At 59.4% G+C, this 16,929-nt stretch overlaps 1 protein-coding gene across 3 annotated transcripts in view; it reads right to left on the bottom strand.

The window, feature by feature from the left end:
• Positions 1–4,652: 4,652 nt before the first annotated feature.
• Positions 4,653–16,929, bottom strand: part of Mgrn1 (mahogunin ring finger 1) — a 44,407-nt gene continuing 32,130 nt past the window's right edge. For 2 of the 3 annotated variants that reach the window (XM_046444482.2, XM_046444476.2), the window contains exons 9-17: positions 16,352–16,420; positions 14,302–14,461; positions 13,249–13,358; positions 11,787–11,852; positions 10,161–10,384; positions 9,249–9,369; positions 8,902–8,944; positions 7,669–7,767; positions 4,653–6,122 (exon numbers count right to left, since the gene is read on the bottom strand). In XM_046444482.2, the coding sequence (XP_046300438.1) occupies positions 6,010–6,122; positions 7,669–7,767; positions 8,902–8,944; positions 9,249–9,369; positions 10,161–10,384; positions 11,787–11,852; positions 13,249–13,358; positions 14,302–14,461; positions 16,352–16,420 (1,005 nt within the window). In that variant the 3' untranslated portion in view covers positions 4,653–6,009. The remainder of the gene's footprint in view (positions 6,123–7,668; positions 7,768–8,901; positions 8,945–9,248; positions 9,370–10,160; positions 10,385–11,786; positions 11,853–13,248; positions 13,359–14,301; positions 14,462–16,351; positions 16,421–16,929) is intronic. The other variant, XM_046444480.2, reaches the window with a different exon arrangement.

The raw sequence follows: 16,929 nt of genomic DNA, 5'->3' as shown, positions 1-16,929 counted from the left end.
GGGCTCAGTTCTGGTCATGTGTGCAGTACTGGCCTACACACCAGCAGGTCAGTGAGGGGCAGTCCCTACCAGAATCCTAGCCCCAGTGAACTGGGGCTCTGGGCGAATGTCCCTTCCTGTTCCCATCCCTTGTAGCAAGAGCCTAAGTGGTTCCGTGGAATCCAGCTTACAGCAGACTACTAGGAAAGCTAAAGCGTAAACCAGGCACAGTGGTGCACACCTGTAATCTCAGCGACTCAGGAGGCTGAGGCAGGAGGATTCACCAAGCTTGAGGCCAGCCTGGACATCTTAGACCCTGTCTCAAAAATAAAAAGGGCTGGGGATGTGGCTCAGTTGACACTACATAGCAAAGTGCTTTACTCCCCACCTGACAAGCCTTAGTGCACTTGAAGGTGGAAGCTGGCTGCAGCCTTCCTTGCCAGGCTGGATGTGGGCTCTGGGGGTTTCCCAGCTGTAGCACTGGAATCTTTCTAGGTGTGGGGCCCTAGAGACTGCCAGTGGTGGCCTTCCTTCCCATGGTGGCTGTTGTCCTTCAGAACATTAAGCCTGTGCTCCAGGTCACTCCCTGGAGCTGCATGCATTGTGCTGAGAATGGAGAAAGGCCGCCTTTCAAAGCAGAGGTTAAAGGAGCTTGATGCAACTCCCACAGGAGGGTCTGAGCCTTGGGACAGGGCACAACATCCTGAGCTGAAGAGCCATGTGCAGGCCCCCTTTTAACTGACCAACCGGATAGGGTAGCTGCCTGCTGGTCCCAGGCTGGTGATATAGCTCAGTTGGTAGAGTGCTTACCTCACATGCCCAAGGCCCTGGATTCAATCCCCAGCACCACCAAAAACAAAGTTGGGGACACTTCCGACTTGGTCTTTCTGGGACCTGCACAAGGCCCAGGACCTGCATGGGCAGTCGGCCATAGAGCCCTAGCAGGATGAACCTGTTAGCCCCTAGATTAGGAACAGCAGCCGGTTTTGCCAAAAACAGGAGCCGAGCAGTGTCTGTCTGGTGAGGCAGGAATGGCCAGCCGCCTTGGAGCAGTGCAGCACTCTCCCCTCAAGCAGGCTTTGCCACCAATCCTGTGCACCCCCCACCTTCTGCCTCATTCCCAGCAGGAAGTGTCTCCTTACCTACATCCCATGCTCCTCAGCCTCTGAGCCTTTCCAGACCACAGTCCCAGGAGCCCTCAGACTTCATAAGTTGACCAAGTGTGGGGAGTCACTCCAAATGTACGCACCTTGAAGTCCTGATGCACCACACGGATCTGAAGGATCACTGTAGTCTGGCGCAGTAGTGCCATGACTTGGGATTGGGCATTTCCGTTGGGATAACAAGGTGTGGCCCTAGGAGTAGGCAGCAGCCAGAAGGGTTGAGCTACACTCACCTGTTCCTTTGTAATCCTACCTCTTGCCTCATTGAATGGCTTCTTCCTAATAAAAGGATTCAGCAGGTGCTCCTCTCTTTTTCCACTTACCGGTCAGAGAAGCCGACACAGGACCCAAAGAAAAAGTTATTTCTCTGCCTCTCAGTGATTATTTCGTGCAGCCTAGTTCACCTGGAGTGACCTTGAGAGTTTAAGTTGTGGGACGACAAAGAGGCCCCGCATAAAAGTCCCCTTCTCCATTTTCCACCTCCCCAAGCAGACACTGCTTCTGCATCCAATTTTCCCCATCCCACTCCCCAGATTGGCAACAGCAGGCAGCAAGGCGATGGAACGCAACCCTGAGGGGAGACCCATCCCGCGACTCGGAACCCCTTTCCCCACCCTGCGAACCACGGCCAACCCGGAGGCGGGCCGGGCGCAGCCCCACCTCCAGGCCAGGAGGTGCACTGCGGGCACCTGCTCCAGCGTCAGCTGCCCCTACAGGTGCGCCACGACGCGCTGCGGGCCCTCGGTCAAGTGCGAGCTCAGATTCGGTGAAGCGCAGGCGGCCCAGGCCCTGCATCCAGTTCGGCCGGTCCTACAGCGACCAGAAGCGCCAGGGGCCGGTCCAAGCGCATCTCCAAGGGGCGCGGCGCCACAGCCTACGCCCGCCGCCTCCTACCAGCACCAAGAAGCGCATGGGGATGCGGCCCAAGAACTGCCTGGAGTTGGCAGCGTACAGCGCGGCGCCAGCCTCCTCCTGGCAGATCCTCAGCTCCGGACCAGTGTGCACACTGGGATGTTGACGTCTAGGCGCACGCGCAGGCCCGCCCCCGACGGGACCCACCAATCGAAAGGCAGCCGCGGACGTGGGCCTCGCTGCCACCAATCGCTGATGTGCCTCCAGCGAGCCCACCTCTCCCCAACACTGGACATTAATAAGTGTGCAAAGTAGGGGCGGGCGACCCTCGAAAACTACGACTCCCGGGCGCCTCGCGGCGAACCGAGGCAGCCCCCATGGACGCGCGGAGATCCCGTCACCTCGCCTAGAGGTTGACCCGACCCCTCCCGCGACAGCACCCCGCCTCTCCGGAGCGCAAGGACAGCAGGGCCCGGCATGGTGCCCATGCAGCCCTGGGTTCAGCCTCTGGGGCTGCAAGTGGCTTAAATTCAGGGGGTGGGGCGTGCTTCCCAGCCTAGCGCCCCAAATATCCTGCAGGCCGGGACTTGCCACGAGAGGCCCGAAGTCGGGAACAATCGAATCCCCGACCCAGTATCCTGCAGAGGTGGAGCCGTTAGTATTTACCCTGCGTTGTCAGAACGAAGTCCCGAGGCCTCGGAAGCAAGCATCCAGCACCCATCTGCTGCGCCGAACTCAATCAACGGCAGGGCCCAAGTGCCACGCCCCACAGTGGGCGTGGGTTTTGGGGAAAAGAACCCCCACCCGCACTCTCAGGATGAGTACCCCGGGCTAGGGCCATTGCTTGGTGGCATTGAGCAAAGGGGTGGGGGCACAGTTGGCAGGATCTGATGGAAAAGCATCACGTTAGTTTTATGGTGGCATCAGGAAATTGGAGGAAATAAGGACCCAGAAAGGGACTCTGTTCCCTGCTGTGGGCATCACTTGGGTCAGGGATCACACAAGGCAGCCATAGGTTTAAGGGAAGCCAGACTCCAAGTGTGTGATTATGTCTTAAGAGCACAGGGTAGCAAGTGAAGGGTGACTCCTCTGTCCAGAGGCCCCCCCTGCAGGCAGCCACCATACCTGAGCCCAGGTCTGTGGGCACAGGGGCACAGGGAGAAGGCTCCCCTACCCCCACCTCTCCCCAACACTGGACATTAAAAAGGAGCTGGGTCTGTGGGGAAGTGAGGAGGGGGTCCAGTTTGGCCCACACAGAACTCCCCTGACACCTCTGTCTACCCACAGGGACTGTGTAAGACCCAGGTGTAGCTGCAGGGACTGTGTAAGACCCAGGTGTAGCTGCAGGGCCACGGGGATAGGCACCCCCAGGAACACCGGAAGCAGCCTCCACCGTATTAGCTAAGGAGCTGTGGGCTGTATGTGGCCAGTTCCCTGAACACCAGACGCCCCCTACTGGAAGGCCACTCCTGGGCAGGGGAGCATGGGCTCAGGAAGGCTTCCACTTCCAAATCCATATTCTCTGGGCAGCCAAACCTATTGCTCCAATCCATTAAGTCCACCTAACAGCTGCAGGGTATTGCTCCCTTGCTTAAAAAGCTCATCATTCTCAAAACTCAGACTACTCCCAGCCGGGTGCAGTGGTGCACACCTGTGATCCTGGCGACTCAGAAGGCAGAGGCAGGAGGATCGCAAGTTCCAAGCCAGCCTTGGCAATGTAGCAAGACACTCAAAATTTTTAAAAAGGGGCTGGGGTATAGGTCAGTGGTACAGCACACCTGGATTCAGTCCCCATACCAAACACAACACACACACACACACACTCAAACCCAACCAAAAAGAAAAAATAACCATGAAGACCCTTTCTGACTGTTCCTTATTAAAAAAAAACTCCAACCAGCTGGGCACAGTGATGCACTGTGGAGGCTGAGGCAGGAGGATCACAACTTTGAAGCCAAGTTGGGCAACTCAGCAAGACCCTGTTTCACAAAATTTTTAAAAAGGGCTGGGGGTGTAGATCAGTACTGCAGCACCAGAGCTCAGTCCCTATTACCAAAAAAACAAACTCCAATTATTTCACAGGGTCTTTGGTGTCTGTCCCCATCTCCTGACTCTCCCAGCAGCTGCACCAGGCTCTGTCTGCCAGGCCTTTGCACCTGCTGTGCTGTTGCCTGAAGCACTATTTCAGGCCATCTCTTCATCCTTAAGGACTCAGTTTAAATGTGTCCTCAGAGAAGCCCTCCCTGACCACCAGGTTAAATTCAGTTCCCCATGTGACTCCATCCTATCACCACTGACTTAACAGTAACCAAACCCTGAAAGCCTATCTGGCAAATGCAAGTGCCCCAGGGTCCGGGCCACGTCAGTACTGCCCTCCTCTGGCACAAGGAGTGTCCAGTGAACATGTGTGGCATGAATCAGGGATGGGGATGGGCACTGGAGCAACAGCCCACACACCTGGGGCCAGGATTCCTTCCCCGTCAAGTCTGCTCTTGCTCCAGCCAGGGCTAGCAATGACAGGACGGTGCTCGGGAGCGCTGTCACTGCTGCCTTACATGAAGAAACACAGCAGGGTCACAGCCATCAGCAGCTGCCACTCACCACCAGTGTCTTGCCACAGGCCCAGAGTGCTGGGCCCTGAGGAAGGTGTGGACAGGATATTGCTGCATGATTTTATTACTATAAATATACAGTAAAAACGAACAAAAAACTAGCCAATCAGAGTACATCAAATAATAGCACATTGAGGCCAAGATGGGCCAGTGTACATCCCATCCTTCAAATAACTGGCACCAATATCAACAGCCAGAGACCAGGACGCTGGTGGGTGAGAGGAGGGGTACGTGTGCATGCGCTCACCTGCGTGCGTGCGCTCACCTGTGTGCACATGTGAGCAAACAGCAGGCAGGAGAGAGCAGGATTGATGGTGCTCTGCTCACAGGCTCGCTGGACAGACTGAACCAGCCACTGCTAGGTTGCTCCCCAAGGTGCCCTGCGGGGCACAGCCCTGGCTCGAGCACCCCTGAGCCTCAGAGCAGGCTCTGTGCCACCCCACGGCCATCCCTCCCTCAGGGGCCAGGAGCAGGGCGGCTCTCTGGGCAGGGACCCCTCCACCTCCCTGGGCCAGGCAGGCAGCAACAGCACCGGCTCCAGGTCCCGCTGGCAGCTCTGCTCTGGGCACCAGCACCAGGCACCCATCTCTGCTGCCAGCTGCCTTGCCAGCACAGGGCCCCGGCTGGGCCTCCATGCCCTCCTTTCCCAGAGCCCACTACGCAAGTCTCGCAGACGCAGAGGAATATTTAAATGGTGATGGACAGCCAAGGAAGCAGCTCTGGTCCCCACCCCCCGGGAAGGTGAGCGGGCAGTGCACTGGCTGAGCAGGAAGGCCCCCACTTGGAGACATCTGATGGGAGCAAAGCTGGGACCTGTGAGAAGGCACAGGGCATGGTGACCAGGCCACTACCCCACGGCTGAGCCAGCCCTTGCCTTGCCCACGGCCGCCCTGGCTGCCAGGGGAAGGGCTGCACGCTGGGGCAGGCACTCAGTGCCAGAGGGCCCAGAGCAGGGGGGCCACTCACGGCCACAGTGATCACCAGTGGGCAAAGGTGGCATCGAGAACCAGGCTGCTATGGGGCCACGCGCGAGTGAGCAGACAGGCTCTGCTCCCCCAGAACGTCTGTGAAGCTGGACTTCACGATCCGTCCTCTTCTGCTGGTCTGCTAAGTTCTCAGGGACCCTGACCCTGGCATCTGGGGAACTCCCAGGGCCAGTGCCCAGGTAGAAAGTCACTGTCCTTCATCTTGTACCATTTACAAACATATCGACCATAGAAAAAGAGGGTTTGAAGAGTGGACAGGTCACTGTGCTCTTTGATCGAGGGTCACCATGGCCCCTGAGAGCCTGGTGGCCACGAGTCATGCCGACAGCAGAGACTGGAATCACACTGGGGTCCAGGGCAGCCCCTTGGCCAAGTCTGAGGGGCTGAGGGTTCCATGCTGTCAGTTTGGCCTAACTCTCAGAGTGGGGTCAGGTCAGTGGCCCCAGGGTCAGGACTGGAGCCACTAAGTGGAGGCCAGGGGGGGCCAGTGGTGCCGAGGCTGCAGGGTGTCTCCAAGGACGTGGACCATCCTGTGGGCAAGAGCAGAGGGAGGTGTGGTCACAGGCTGGTGCCCCTCATCACCTGCTGCCATTCTTAAGTCACCAAAGGGCAGGGCCTTCAGTTGTCCCCAATGCAGTCTGATGGGGACAGCAGATTTACCCCAAGTGGCCATACCAGGGACCTGGGGAGCCTTCAGCCCCAGCTAGTGGGTGAGGTCTGGCCCCTCAGAATATCACCCTTCGGTGCCCAGCAGTGGGTCTCCTGGCCTCGCCCTGGCTGGCTCATCCCAGATCTGGAGTGGCCACTGTCCTGCTAGGTTTACAACTGAGCTAGGCTGGAACCCAGCCAAGCCCTCAGAACGTGGAGCAGCAAGCAGCCCATGAGCAGCTTCCCCAAGGTGCAGCAAGGCCATGGGGTCTGCGGCCTCCTGCAGAGGCTGCTGCTCACTTCTGGCATGTCACCTCCACTGTGCTGGGACGCACTCTGCCCCTAGACTGGCTGCCCCACGGGTGCCTGTGACTGGCTGCCTCAGGACTCGTGGTCTCCTGCAGGACATGGCTCTGCCATGCAGGCCCAGGCAGTGCACCGCTGACCCAGGCGGGTCACCTGGGTGGCAGCGGCCTGCTTCTGCAGTCTGACCCCAGCTGCAGCACCCAGCTAGCGTCTCCAGGGGTGGTGCTGGGATGTGGCTCCGTGGTTAAGCACCCCTGGTTTCAGTCCATGGTACCAAAAAAATAAAACAGAAGCAGGGTGGCACTGAGAGGTCCTTTCCAACCAGAGTGTGTCACAACTGCCTGAGGCCCTGGTTGTGGTGACCCTGGAAGACTGAGCCATACAGGTTCTGGGCCAGGCAGGGGGCAGATGGGCTTCCCTGCTATGTGAGGGGACCCAGGTTCCTTAAAGCAACTCCTCCAAAGTCACAGCTCTGAAGGCAATATGGCCATTTATGTCAGAAGCCCAGAAGCTTCAGAGCCTCCCCTGCACCCCAATTCTGGAGCTCTGGTCTGAAGCGGACCCCAGCAGAGCAGAACTGACCTGAGGGCCTGGGCCTGAGCCTGAGCCTAGGAAAAGGAGAGGGCAGAGTCTGCCCCTGCCATGGGCCTTTCCGGTGCCCAGGGCACTCTGCCTGCTCTCTGCCCTGGCTGGAGACATGCTGTGTCATCTGGGCAGGTGGCCCAGTCACCCCTGAGGCAGGGGAGGCCCGTGGCTGCCCTGGCTTTCTGGTTGGATCCCTGCACCAGCATGACCTTGGGTCCTGCATTCTTGCTTTCTGCTTGCAGCTTATGGGGCAGAGGTTCTGCCAGTGGCTCCCCCAGCACCAGGCCTGGGCCTGCTGTGCCCTTGGGAAGGACCAGTGATGACCACCTGGTCCCCAGCAGGAGGTAGACAGAAAAGGACTGTGTCCACTCACTCCAGAGTGCTCTGACAGGGGCCTCAGGCGAAGGCTCTGCTCCAAAGAGCTGAGCTTGCAGGATACCAAGCAGACCTGGGCTTGGCCAGAGTCATGCTGTGGGACTGGGAGGCCCCCACCTCCCTGGGGACAGAGTCAGGACACACCCCCAGCCCTGCCATTACCTGGCAGGTAGATGTCAGCAGGAGGGCCTGGCTGGCTGCAGCCGTGGTGCTCAGGACTGCTGTCCTGCAGGACGTCCTCGATGGAAGGCACCCGGCTCCCTGCACAGTGGAGGGCAAGGTCAGGACCACCGCAAATCCTAGGCCTGTGCTCCAGCTGACGCCGCCCCATCCCCGCATTCTCCAAAGACCCTAAAGGTGGACACTTCCTTTCTTTTCCCTCCCTCTCTCCCACTAGCACGGGTGTTTTATTTGTATTATGAACATTACAGACCCATGTTTCAAAAACAAGGTCAGCTGGTAACAGGTGTTAGCTGTCCCCTGCTCAACCCCCGAAAAGCAGGTGCCAGGGCCATGGCCCTGCTGCCCAGAGCAGTTACCACAGATCCTGGCCCTTGTGAGGGAATCTGAGGCACATGCCACACAACAGCTCTCAGTTCCTCAGTTTGGGACCTGCACTTCTGAGGGTGGCCCTTCTCTGATTAAAAAAAGGGCTCGTCCCCAGATTGTCTGTCCCTGCACACACTGTATCCCACAGCCGAGGTCACATCCCATTGGGACTGTGGTTCCTCATTGTCTGCTCAGACCAGCAGCTTGCAAAGCACAGACGCAGGGAGGCAAGGCCCGGGGCTGGGTGAGGCACTGCCCCTGGGGACTCGCAGCCTGGGGCCCAGCTTCTCAGGGCTGGGGGCTGCCAGCAGCCTTCAGGGGGGCCTCCCTGAGGGTGGGTGGCTTCCTGGGAGGCACTTGGGTCAGCCCAGGGGTGGCTGCGATCTATTCTGGGATCTTCACCATACTTGGCCACGGCCACGGGCCTCCTTGGTGCCAGCGGAGCCTCCCTTTCCCCTTGTGCTGAGCAGCAAGGCTGGGGAGGAACGGCCAGCAATGGAGGGAGGCTACGGAGGCCTCAGCACAGGTGCCGCCATGCTGCCTCCCCACAGGGCCCGGCTCACAGGAGGCCCCCGGGAGGCCCTCATGTGCTTAAGGCCTCCACTAGAGGAGGTGAGGAGACACACGCCAGCCCTGCTCTCGTTCTGAAGGAGGAGACGGCTGGCTGGGCGGCCAGGGGCTAGCTGGCCAGAAGACCCAGGCTGGAAACGGGGTCTGCTCCTACAGTCTGGGGGGGAGGTGGGAAAACTGAGCAGCGGGGCCTGGTCGGCACCCGTGTGGCAAAGCTCCCGGTGAGACTCAATCTCCAGGCGGCCGGGGCTGGGCTGCCAAGGGAGGAGGGCTCACCTTGCTTCAGCGAGGATGCATCCACCTCTTCTGCTGTGAAGCTCTAGGAGACAAAGGAAAACTGCCTGGGACTTGGTGGCAGGGCTGGGGCCGACGGCCAGGGCACTGACACCAGGCGGAGGGCAGTGGGCAGCAGGGAGGGCAGTTGCAGCCACCCAGGGACACAAGACATCATGGGTGCAGGATTCTCATGTGGCCTCTCCTGCCACCCTGGTCAAGTCACCATGCAGCACCCTGTCCCAGAGGCTGGGATGGCAGCCTGGAGAGCCTCACAGCGTGGCAGTGCCCAGGTGGGCGGGGGCTCGGGCCTGGTGGGTGTGGCTGGAGGAGGCCAGGCAGGGTCTCACCTCGGGGGAGCTCTCCTGCAGCGCCAGCTCCACCACAGGGGGCGGGAGAGGAGCATCCGAGTCCTCGGAGAGCTTCTCCTCATCCTCCTCGTGGATCGGGGATGTCGGGGACCTCAGGGTGCTGGGGAGAGAGGGAAGGGAAGGGAAGGTGGGGCCCGGAGGGCAGCTGGATCAGGTATGCTGAGCAGCAAAGCCACACTGGCTGGCAAATGCCCCACCCTGACACCCACTGGGTGAGGCCAAGAGGTGGGGAGACACTCCTGGAGAAGCACCTCCTAGCAAAGCCCTTGTGGCCGATGCCGACAGGCCACCCGAGACTTTTAGAGGGACATGAGCAGAGAGAGGAAAAGAGAAACCGGCAGGGGCAGGAAGCAGCAAGAGGGCGTGGGCCTGCTTCTCCACTGAGAGCACCAAGCCCGTCAGTGGGGCCAGGAGGTGGGCAGGCGGCCACTCCCTGCCAGTCTCCACGGGAGCCCACTGACCCTGGCACCCAAGGAACGCAGCTGCTGGAGGCCCTCTGTGCCCTGTGACTGCGGAGGCTGTCAAGCCTGGGAAGGGACATGACCACTGGCTCAGCAGTGATGTGCGCCAGCTGCATCCCAAGCTCTAGCTGCCATCACTCATCACTGTGCTGGGACATGCCCATGGGACTGGCTGCTGAACAGCCCCGTGGCTGAGGACAGGAGGGCACGGGAACCTCTGGCCTCGGCCTTGGCACGGCTCCGCGGCTCTGCTCTCTGCCGTGATGAGCTGCTGCTGAGTCTGACCTGCTACTGGCTCTGTGCCCCGGCGGTCACTAACCAGACGTCAGAAAACCCTGAGAAGCCACACATCAGCCTCACGTCCTCACGTGCTGCCACGCACACACACATGCACACGCCCTCTCGAGAGGAAGGCCGGGTCTGGCCTCACCTGTCTGGAGACTTGCTCCTGGGCTTGCCCTGGTGGCTGCTCTCCATGACTCGCTCGATCCCAGCAAGAGGACAGCTGGCCTGAGAGAGGCCGTCTGAAACCCCCGAGCAGGTGATTTCTTCATAAAGTGGGGCTGAAGGGATGGCCGGGGACACAGCACGGAGGCCATTGAGTGCCTCGAGCAGGGAGATGGGCTCGTAGCCAGATGGGATGCTGTCCGAGCTCTGCAGGGACAAGCACAGGTGAAGAGAGGCCAGCCAGGCCCCCTGCCCACAGCCACAAAGCCCCTGACACTGGGCTTCTCCCAGGGACATGCTGCTCCCACTCCTTCTTTGCTGACCATCTCCTGGCTGCTCCACCTTTAGGGACTTGAGGTCCCCCCTCCCTCACAGCCTTAAAGCCCAGGGCTCCCTCGGCCATCGGCTATAGCTAGCGCACACCCTGGACATGCAGATGCCCACATTAGTGGCCAGGATGAAGGGCGGAGGGCACCCACGAGGGTTCCCATCCTGTCCTCGGCCAGCCCCTACCTGGCTTCCTGTTCCTGCCTTGAGGGGGAGAATGAGGGGTTAGTGACAGGAAGGCTGGCGGGTGGGGAGAGCAGGGCAGGCCATGCCAAAAGCAGAGGGCCACTGCACATACGTGTGCCCCAGCCCGGGAAGTCTGCTCCAGGAGCTCCGACCTGGCTGGCAGCTGGGGCACGCGGGAGAAGCCACTGTCGCCCCCTATTGGAAGCGGGCAGAACCCACAAGGTGGATGGAGGAGAAAGCCACCCAGGGACCCAGGAACAGCAGTCAGGCCACCAGGCTGCTCAGAGGTGGGCAGTGCTGCCCTGCCTCACTCTCCCAGGACCAGGCCAAGGGGCAAAGAGCCTCGGGCTCCGGCCTGCAGAGAGCGAGGCCCTGAGAGGAAGGACCACAGGTGGGTGCCAGGCCTGCATTGCGTCTTGGACCTCTGTCCCCCCCTGCTCCCACCTGCCTTCGACTTAAAGGTGAAGGATGGCCTGAGCCCCTCCCTCCTCGAAAAATGAAAAAGTCTCTCTGGGTTGCTTCTCTCCGCCTCTCTAAGCCACCCCCTGGGTACACGGGGCTTTGACTGGGTCTGCCCAGGTACATGAAGGCTCTGGGTAGAGGCCTGGTCCAGCTGCCACCCACTACCCATCCCCCTGCCTGTCCCCTAGGGTGCAAGGAAAATGCCAGAAAACCAGAGTCCTAGGCCCAAAAAGCCAGACCCAAGGGGTAGAGAGCAAGGGAACGCAAGACCCAGAAGCACGCGCAGGGAAAACTGTCTGCAAACTCAGCAGCAGCGACAGTCCACCTCCAACGTCCATTCCACTGCCAGCAAGAAAAAAAAAAGGGAAACGGGCCTGGGCCCAGGCGGGGCACAGCTGGCGGAGGGGCACTGCCCGGCCGGCCGTCACCAGGGCAGATGAAACTGGCTTTTTGCCAACAGACCTTGAGCTTTGCTTGTTCCACAAAACTCCCTTCCTGGGCAGGGACTCCGGGACTGGGGAGAGCAGATGGACAGACTGCGTTAATAAACATTAGCCTGGGGTGGACGGAGTCCCACGCTGCTGGTTTAGAGCGAAGTGCGGGCGGAAAGGTCGCAAGGACCAAGCACACTTACTGTTTCCCTTTTAGGGTTCTTGCTGGCCAGGGAGGCAGGGTGCGACTTTGATTTTTTAAAGGGACACTGTCAAGATAAAAATTATATGTTTTACAACCACCACCCCTGAATGGCACTGGGCTGGCGGGCGGGGCTCTGGTTTGCTGTCCTCCAGGCGCCAGGCACCCTGCGCTTCACAGGACCCTCGGGACCACATGCAATGCGAGTCCTGGCTGAGGGCTCTGGACAGGCTGCCGGCCCGCCTGGCCAGGGCCCAGGAGCCATACAGCTGGCCCTCTCAGAGCAGCAAGGGGTGGGGCCTGTCCCTGCCCCAACACCAACCCACCCTAGGTCACCCAGAGCAGCAGGGCTTGGTCAAGGGCTCTCTGCCCATGAAAGACAGGAGACGGCTACAGCCCTGCACTGTGGGAAGCATCTTGGCTTGGAGAGAACAGGAAGGGACCCGCCTGAGCCTAGGCCACCAGGGCAGAACTGGGGAGGGCAAAACCAAACACCAAGCCACTGCCACTGGGCGTCCATCAGCCCTCTGACACACAGAGACCAGCCTCTCGCAACCAAACAGCCAGTGGTTGATGGAAGGTACCGGGGTCCCCCAAAGCCCATGCTGAACAAGTTGGAGGCAGAACTGCCAGGCAAGCCCACGGCGGCTGGGTGGCCTTCGGTGACACAGGCCCCTCTAGGACAGCCACACTTCTGCTGCAGCTGCCAAAACACTTCCGATTTTAAAAAGAGAAGCCCAAAACCTGGGGTTCAAGGGGAGTTTCCAAGCTTCCAAATACTGGCCCAATTTTCAGGAACGTGAACAAATACACCTGTCCTCCTGCTAGGGACAGCAGGGTCCGGCCATAGCCCGGTGCAGATCCAGGAGGCTGGCGAGGACCCTCCCACGCAGAGGCTGCACCTGTGGGTGTGCGGGCCCACTGGGTTTATTCCAATGGGGGGCCTTCAAGGCCACTGGACATGGCAGCCTCAGCGGGGAGCCAGGAAAGGAGCTCAAGCCAACAGGGAGCCCGGGCAGGCTCTGCCTGGCAGCCCTCTCTCCTGGGCTCCCTCCCAGCCCTCCCTGCCTCTGCGTCCCTCCCACCTGCTAGAGTCGCTCTGCACCGGCTTCGCTCTCCCGGCCCTGCCCTTTCCTCATGTCCCTGTCTCCTCCTCAGGCCTGAAGCGACAGGACCTGCCCTGCCTGCCTAAAGCAAGCCCCACCTGTGTGGCCCAGTGCAGGGGACCTGGTGGCCACTTGCTAAGGCCCCTCAGAGCGATGCTATGCTGCCCTGTGGAGTCTTGTGAGGAAACAGCACAGCTCACTCACGGAGAAGCAGACGGAGGGCCGACTCGTCCACTGGGGGTGAACCCAGACGAGGGGGCAGCTGCCTCGCGTACATGGCCGCCCTGGCCCCCATCCACACTCAGCCTCCTGCAGGGCCACATGGACCACGGACAGGAGGGTGCAAGAGGCACTTACCGAGTGCTCATCGTGGTCCATGCTCTGGGCCAGGACAGGACTGAAGGAGATAGGGGACAGGGCCCCTGGCTTCTTACGCACAGCCCGGATCTGCAGGAGGGCCCGGAACGCTGTGCAGAGGGAGGGACTCAGGTAAGCAGGCAGCACCCCAGCAGCATGGGGAGCCCACCCAGCCAGAGACACTGGGCACCCCACTGGGATACCCTAGAGGAGTCCCAGAACTGGGCAGAGCAGAGCCTTAGCGGCTCCAGGCAGGGAGGAAATACAAGGTCAAGATGGCACTGGCCCAGGGTGAGGGCCAGCAGAGCTGGGCAGCAGGGGACAAGACCCACCCAGTGCTCCAGACCACACGGCCAGGATGAGAAGAGCCCCTTCAGGCTGCAGGAAGGTTTACCAGGTCCCAAGGGGAGTCCAGGGGCAGAGTCCGGCCACCCAGAGCAGGGAGACCAAACCAGGCTCATCCCTCTCCCCACAAAATGGCCCAGAGGCCATGGCATACTCTTCCAGGAAAGGGCAGGTGAAGAGTGCAGGCCAGGTGACCAGGCCAAGCAGAAGCAAATGGGGCGGGACAAGGGGCTCCTCCTCAGCCTCCTCAGAGATGTGTCCTGGCAACATGGTCACAGACGAGGTGCATCCATCAATCCTTCTCCTCTCTCTATGTCCTGTCCAGCCCATGATGGACACAGGCCTCGTGCAGGGAGGAGACCTCTTCTGCACTGACTCCTGACCCCATGGCGTCCAGGCCTCCTACCTCACATCCTCACCCAAGGCTCAGTAGCCCAGGGGAGGAAGGACTCAGGCTGTGAGCTGGAACGGGGTTCACAGAGCTCCATGTGAGGCAGGACTGGCCCCTTGAACCAGGACCCTGCCCAGCTCACCCAGCGCAGGCCACCACCCACCTGGCTCACTCCCTCCTTCCTGACCCCCATAAAGTCTAGCTAGGCTAGTGCTGCTCTCCTGTCTCAGCCACAGAGGACACCCGGCCCGGAACTACTGTGGTGTGGGCCGCCCTCATCTCCACAACCCCGTGTGCAGGCCCTGGGTGGCACTCACGCAGCCGGCAGATGGGACAGTTGTTGGCCTGGTACCGCAGCGTGTCGGCACAGGAGGTGCAGAGGCACAGGTGGCGGCAGGGCAGGATCAGTGTGTCCCGCAGGTCCGACAGGCACACCACACACTCGTTGCTGTTGTCACTGTTCTCGTCATCTGCTGGCTACAGGGACGAGGGCCTGCCTGTCAGTGGCCTCTGTAGGCCCTCCCGGGCCACCAGCTGTCCTTCATTACCCCAGGGGCCACCATGGCCAAGGGAGGCCCAGAGGCAGGGGCAGTTGTGGAGGCTACAGCTGGCACCATGCTCACTAAGGGGACACTGGGGACTCAAGAACTGGCTCTTTCTGCTTCTCAGATCCAAAGAGAAACTCCAAAGAGCTCCCCTGCTAAGCAGTGCCTGGAAGCTGGGGGACCGTCCCTGTAGTGGGAACAATCACAGAGATCTAACTTGTTGGCAATGCTTTCACTAAATCAATAATCAATTTTAAGAAAAGCAGCACGTGGGCTGAGAGCATGGAGTCCCAGCAGGACCAGGCAGGCGACCCAGTTGTTTCTGTGGAGCTTCATTAGAGCACAGCCTGCCCACTGTCCCTGGCTATCCACAGCGCCAAGCAGCTACCCTGAGGGATGCCAGCCAGCCCCTGGTGTAAGAGCTGAGCAGAATGCACGCTCGGCTGAGCCGGGCCTGGCCAGACTACTTTGTCCTCCTAGCTCCTGGAGGTTCCCACTGTCCCAGACCCAGCCAGTCTCTGCCTTTCAGAGAGGTTCTAATAGACAGGCAGCCGGGGCCAGGGCTGGGGCTCAGTGTAGAGCGCTTGCCCAGCATGTGTGAGGCACTGGGTTCAATTCTCAGCACCACATTCAATAAATGAATAAAATAAAGATCAATCAACATCTAAAAGAAATTTAAAAAACAAAAACAAAACAGGCAGCCATTTCATTCATGCCATACTCTTTTAAAAAACAATAAATCTGGGGCTGGGGATGTGGCTCAAGCGGTGGCGCGCTCGCCTGGCATGCGTGCGGCCCATGTTCGATCCTCAGCACCACATGCAAACAAAGATGTTGTGTCTGCCAAGAACTTAAAAAAATAAATAAATAAATATTAAAATAAAAAAAACAAAAACAAAAAACAATAAATCTGGGCGCAGTGGTACATGCCTGTAATCCTAGGGGCTTGGGAGGCTGAGGCAGGAGGATCATGAGTTCAAGGCCAGCCTCAGCAAAAATCAAGGTGCTACGCAACTCAGTGAGACGCTGTCTCTAAATAAAATGCAAAATAGGGTGGGGATGTGGCTCGGTGGTCGAGTGCCCCTGAGTTCAATCCCCAGCACCAAAAAAAAAAGAAAGAAAGAAGCCAGTAAAAAGAGCCAGGCGCAGTAGCACACGCCTGTAATCCCAGCAGTTTGCAAGACTGAGGCAGGAGGATCACACGTTCCAAGTCAGCCTCAGTAACTTGGCAAGACTAAGAAACTTAGTGAGATCTTGTCTCAAAATAAAAAATAAAAAGGGGTAGGAATGTGACTTAGTAGGTTCAATCCCCAGCACCAAAAACATAAAATAAGAATAACAAAAAATAAGAAATAACAAAAAGGCAACCAGGTCCCAAGTTCAAGCTCCTCAGCCCTTCCCTGGCCACCTGGGCCACTGCTTTAGCAGCTACCAGAGCTGCCTCTACCCTGGATGCGTCCTCTAGTGTGCAGGACACACTGTGGAGGCGTGAAGCCAGCAGCAGCGGGCAGCCTCGCTCACGGCTGACTATGAGGGAAAAACCCAAAGGCAGCACTGCCAGGCCCAGGCTGCAGGAGGGGCAGGTCCCTGGATCCCAGGCTGCCCTGGAGGACCAGATGGTGAATTACACAAGCCAGCAAACTTGCTGGAAAAAGGACACCAGGACTCTATGGCTGAAAGTGCCCAGGCTCACCAGGGGAAGGCAGAAAGAACTGACCCTTTTCCATCAGCCCTCAGCCAGGCCTGGGAGACCCTGCAAGTCGTCCACAGTGAGTGGGCTTCCAGCAAGGTAGGTAGCACAGTTCCACCCACGGGGACACACCTTGGTCTCCTGGTTGTTCTTGTTCTCAATGCCATAGATCTCCTGCAGCAGGTAGCTGACACGGTCCACCTGGGGAGCAGAGAAGGTGCACTGGGCCTTGCCAGCCCCATCCAGGGCTCCTTTGTACCCACCTGGGCCTACACTGCCTCCACGGCTCAGATCCCAGAGGCAGGCGCAGCTGTGGGGCCTGTCCCCACCTGCCCCTGGGGAGTGGGCTGATGCCAGGAGAGGGAAGGAAACATGCTCTGTGCCCAGGGAGCAGAGCTGAGGGTCTTGGGCCCAGCTAACCCACTGACCAACCCACCACCAGAGAAAAGCCACTCTGACTCACTCATCCGTCCCCAGCCCACAAGAGCAACCAGAGTCAAGGCTGTAGCGAGCAACGGCAGCCTGCGTGGCTACTGCTCTCTAATATCTCTGCTCTAAGACACAAACAGACCTCGGTAAGAAGTGCCCTCCTGTTGCTCACCAGTGCCAGGGCACTGGCAGCCAGCTCACCCAAGATAAGGACCCTGACCCCCACTGGATCTTGGACCCACCCAGCACCTTCAGGCCGGGGACTTGACAAGGATCACTCT

The sequence above is a fragment of the Marmota monax genome, unplaced genomic scaffold (assembly GCF_021218885.2).
Source record: "Marmota monax isolate L192 unplaced genomic scaffold, Marmota_monax_Labrador192_F-V1.1 WCK01_AAM20220418_F8-fsc00035, whole genome shotgun sequence".
Classification (NCBI taxonomy): domain Eukaryota; kingdom Metazoa; phylum Chordata; class Mammalia; order Rodentia; family Sciuridae; genus Marmota; species Marmota monax.
Note: the sequence above shows the minus strand (reverse complement) of the source record. Positions and strands in the feature narration are given on the sequence as shown.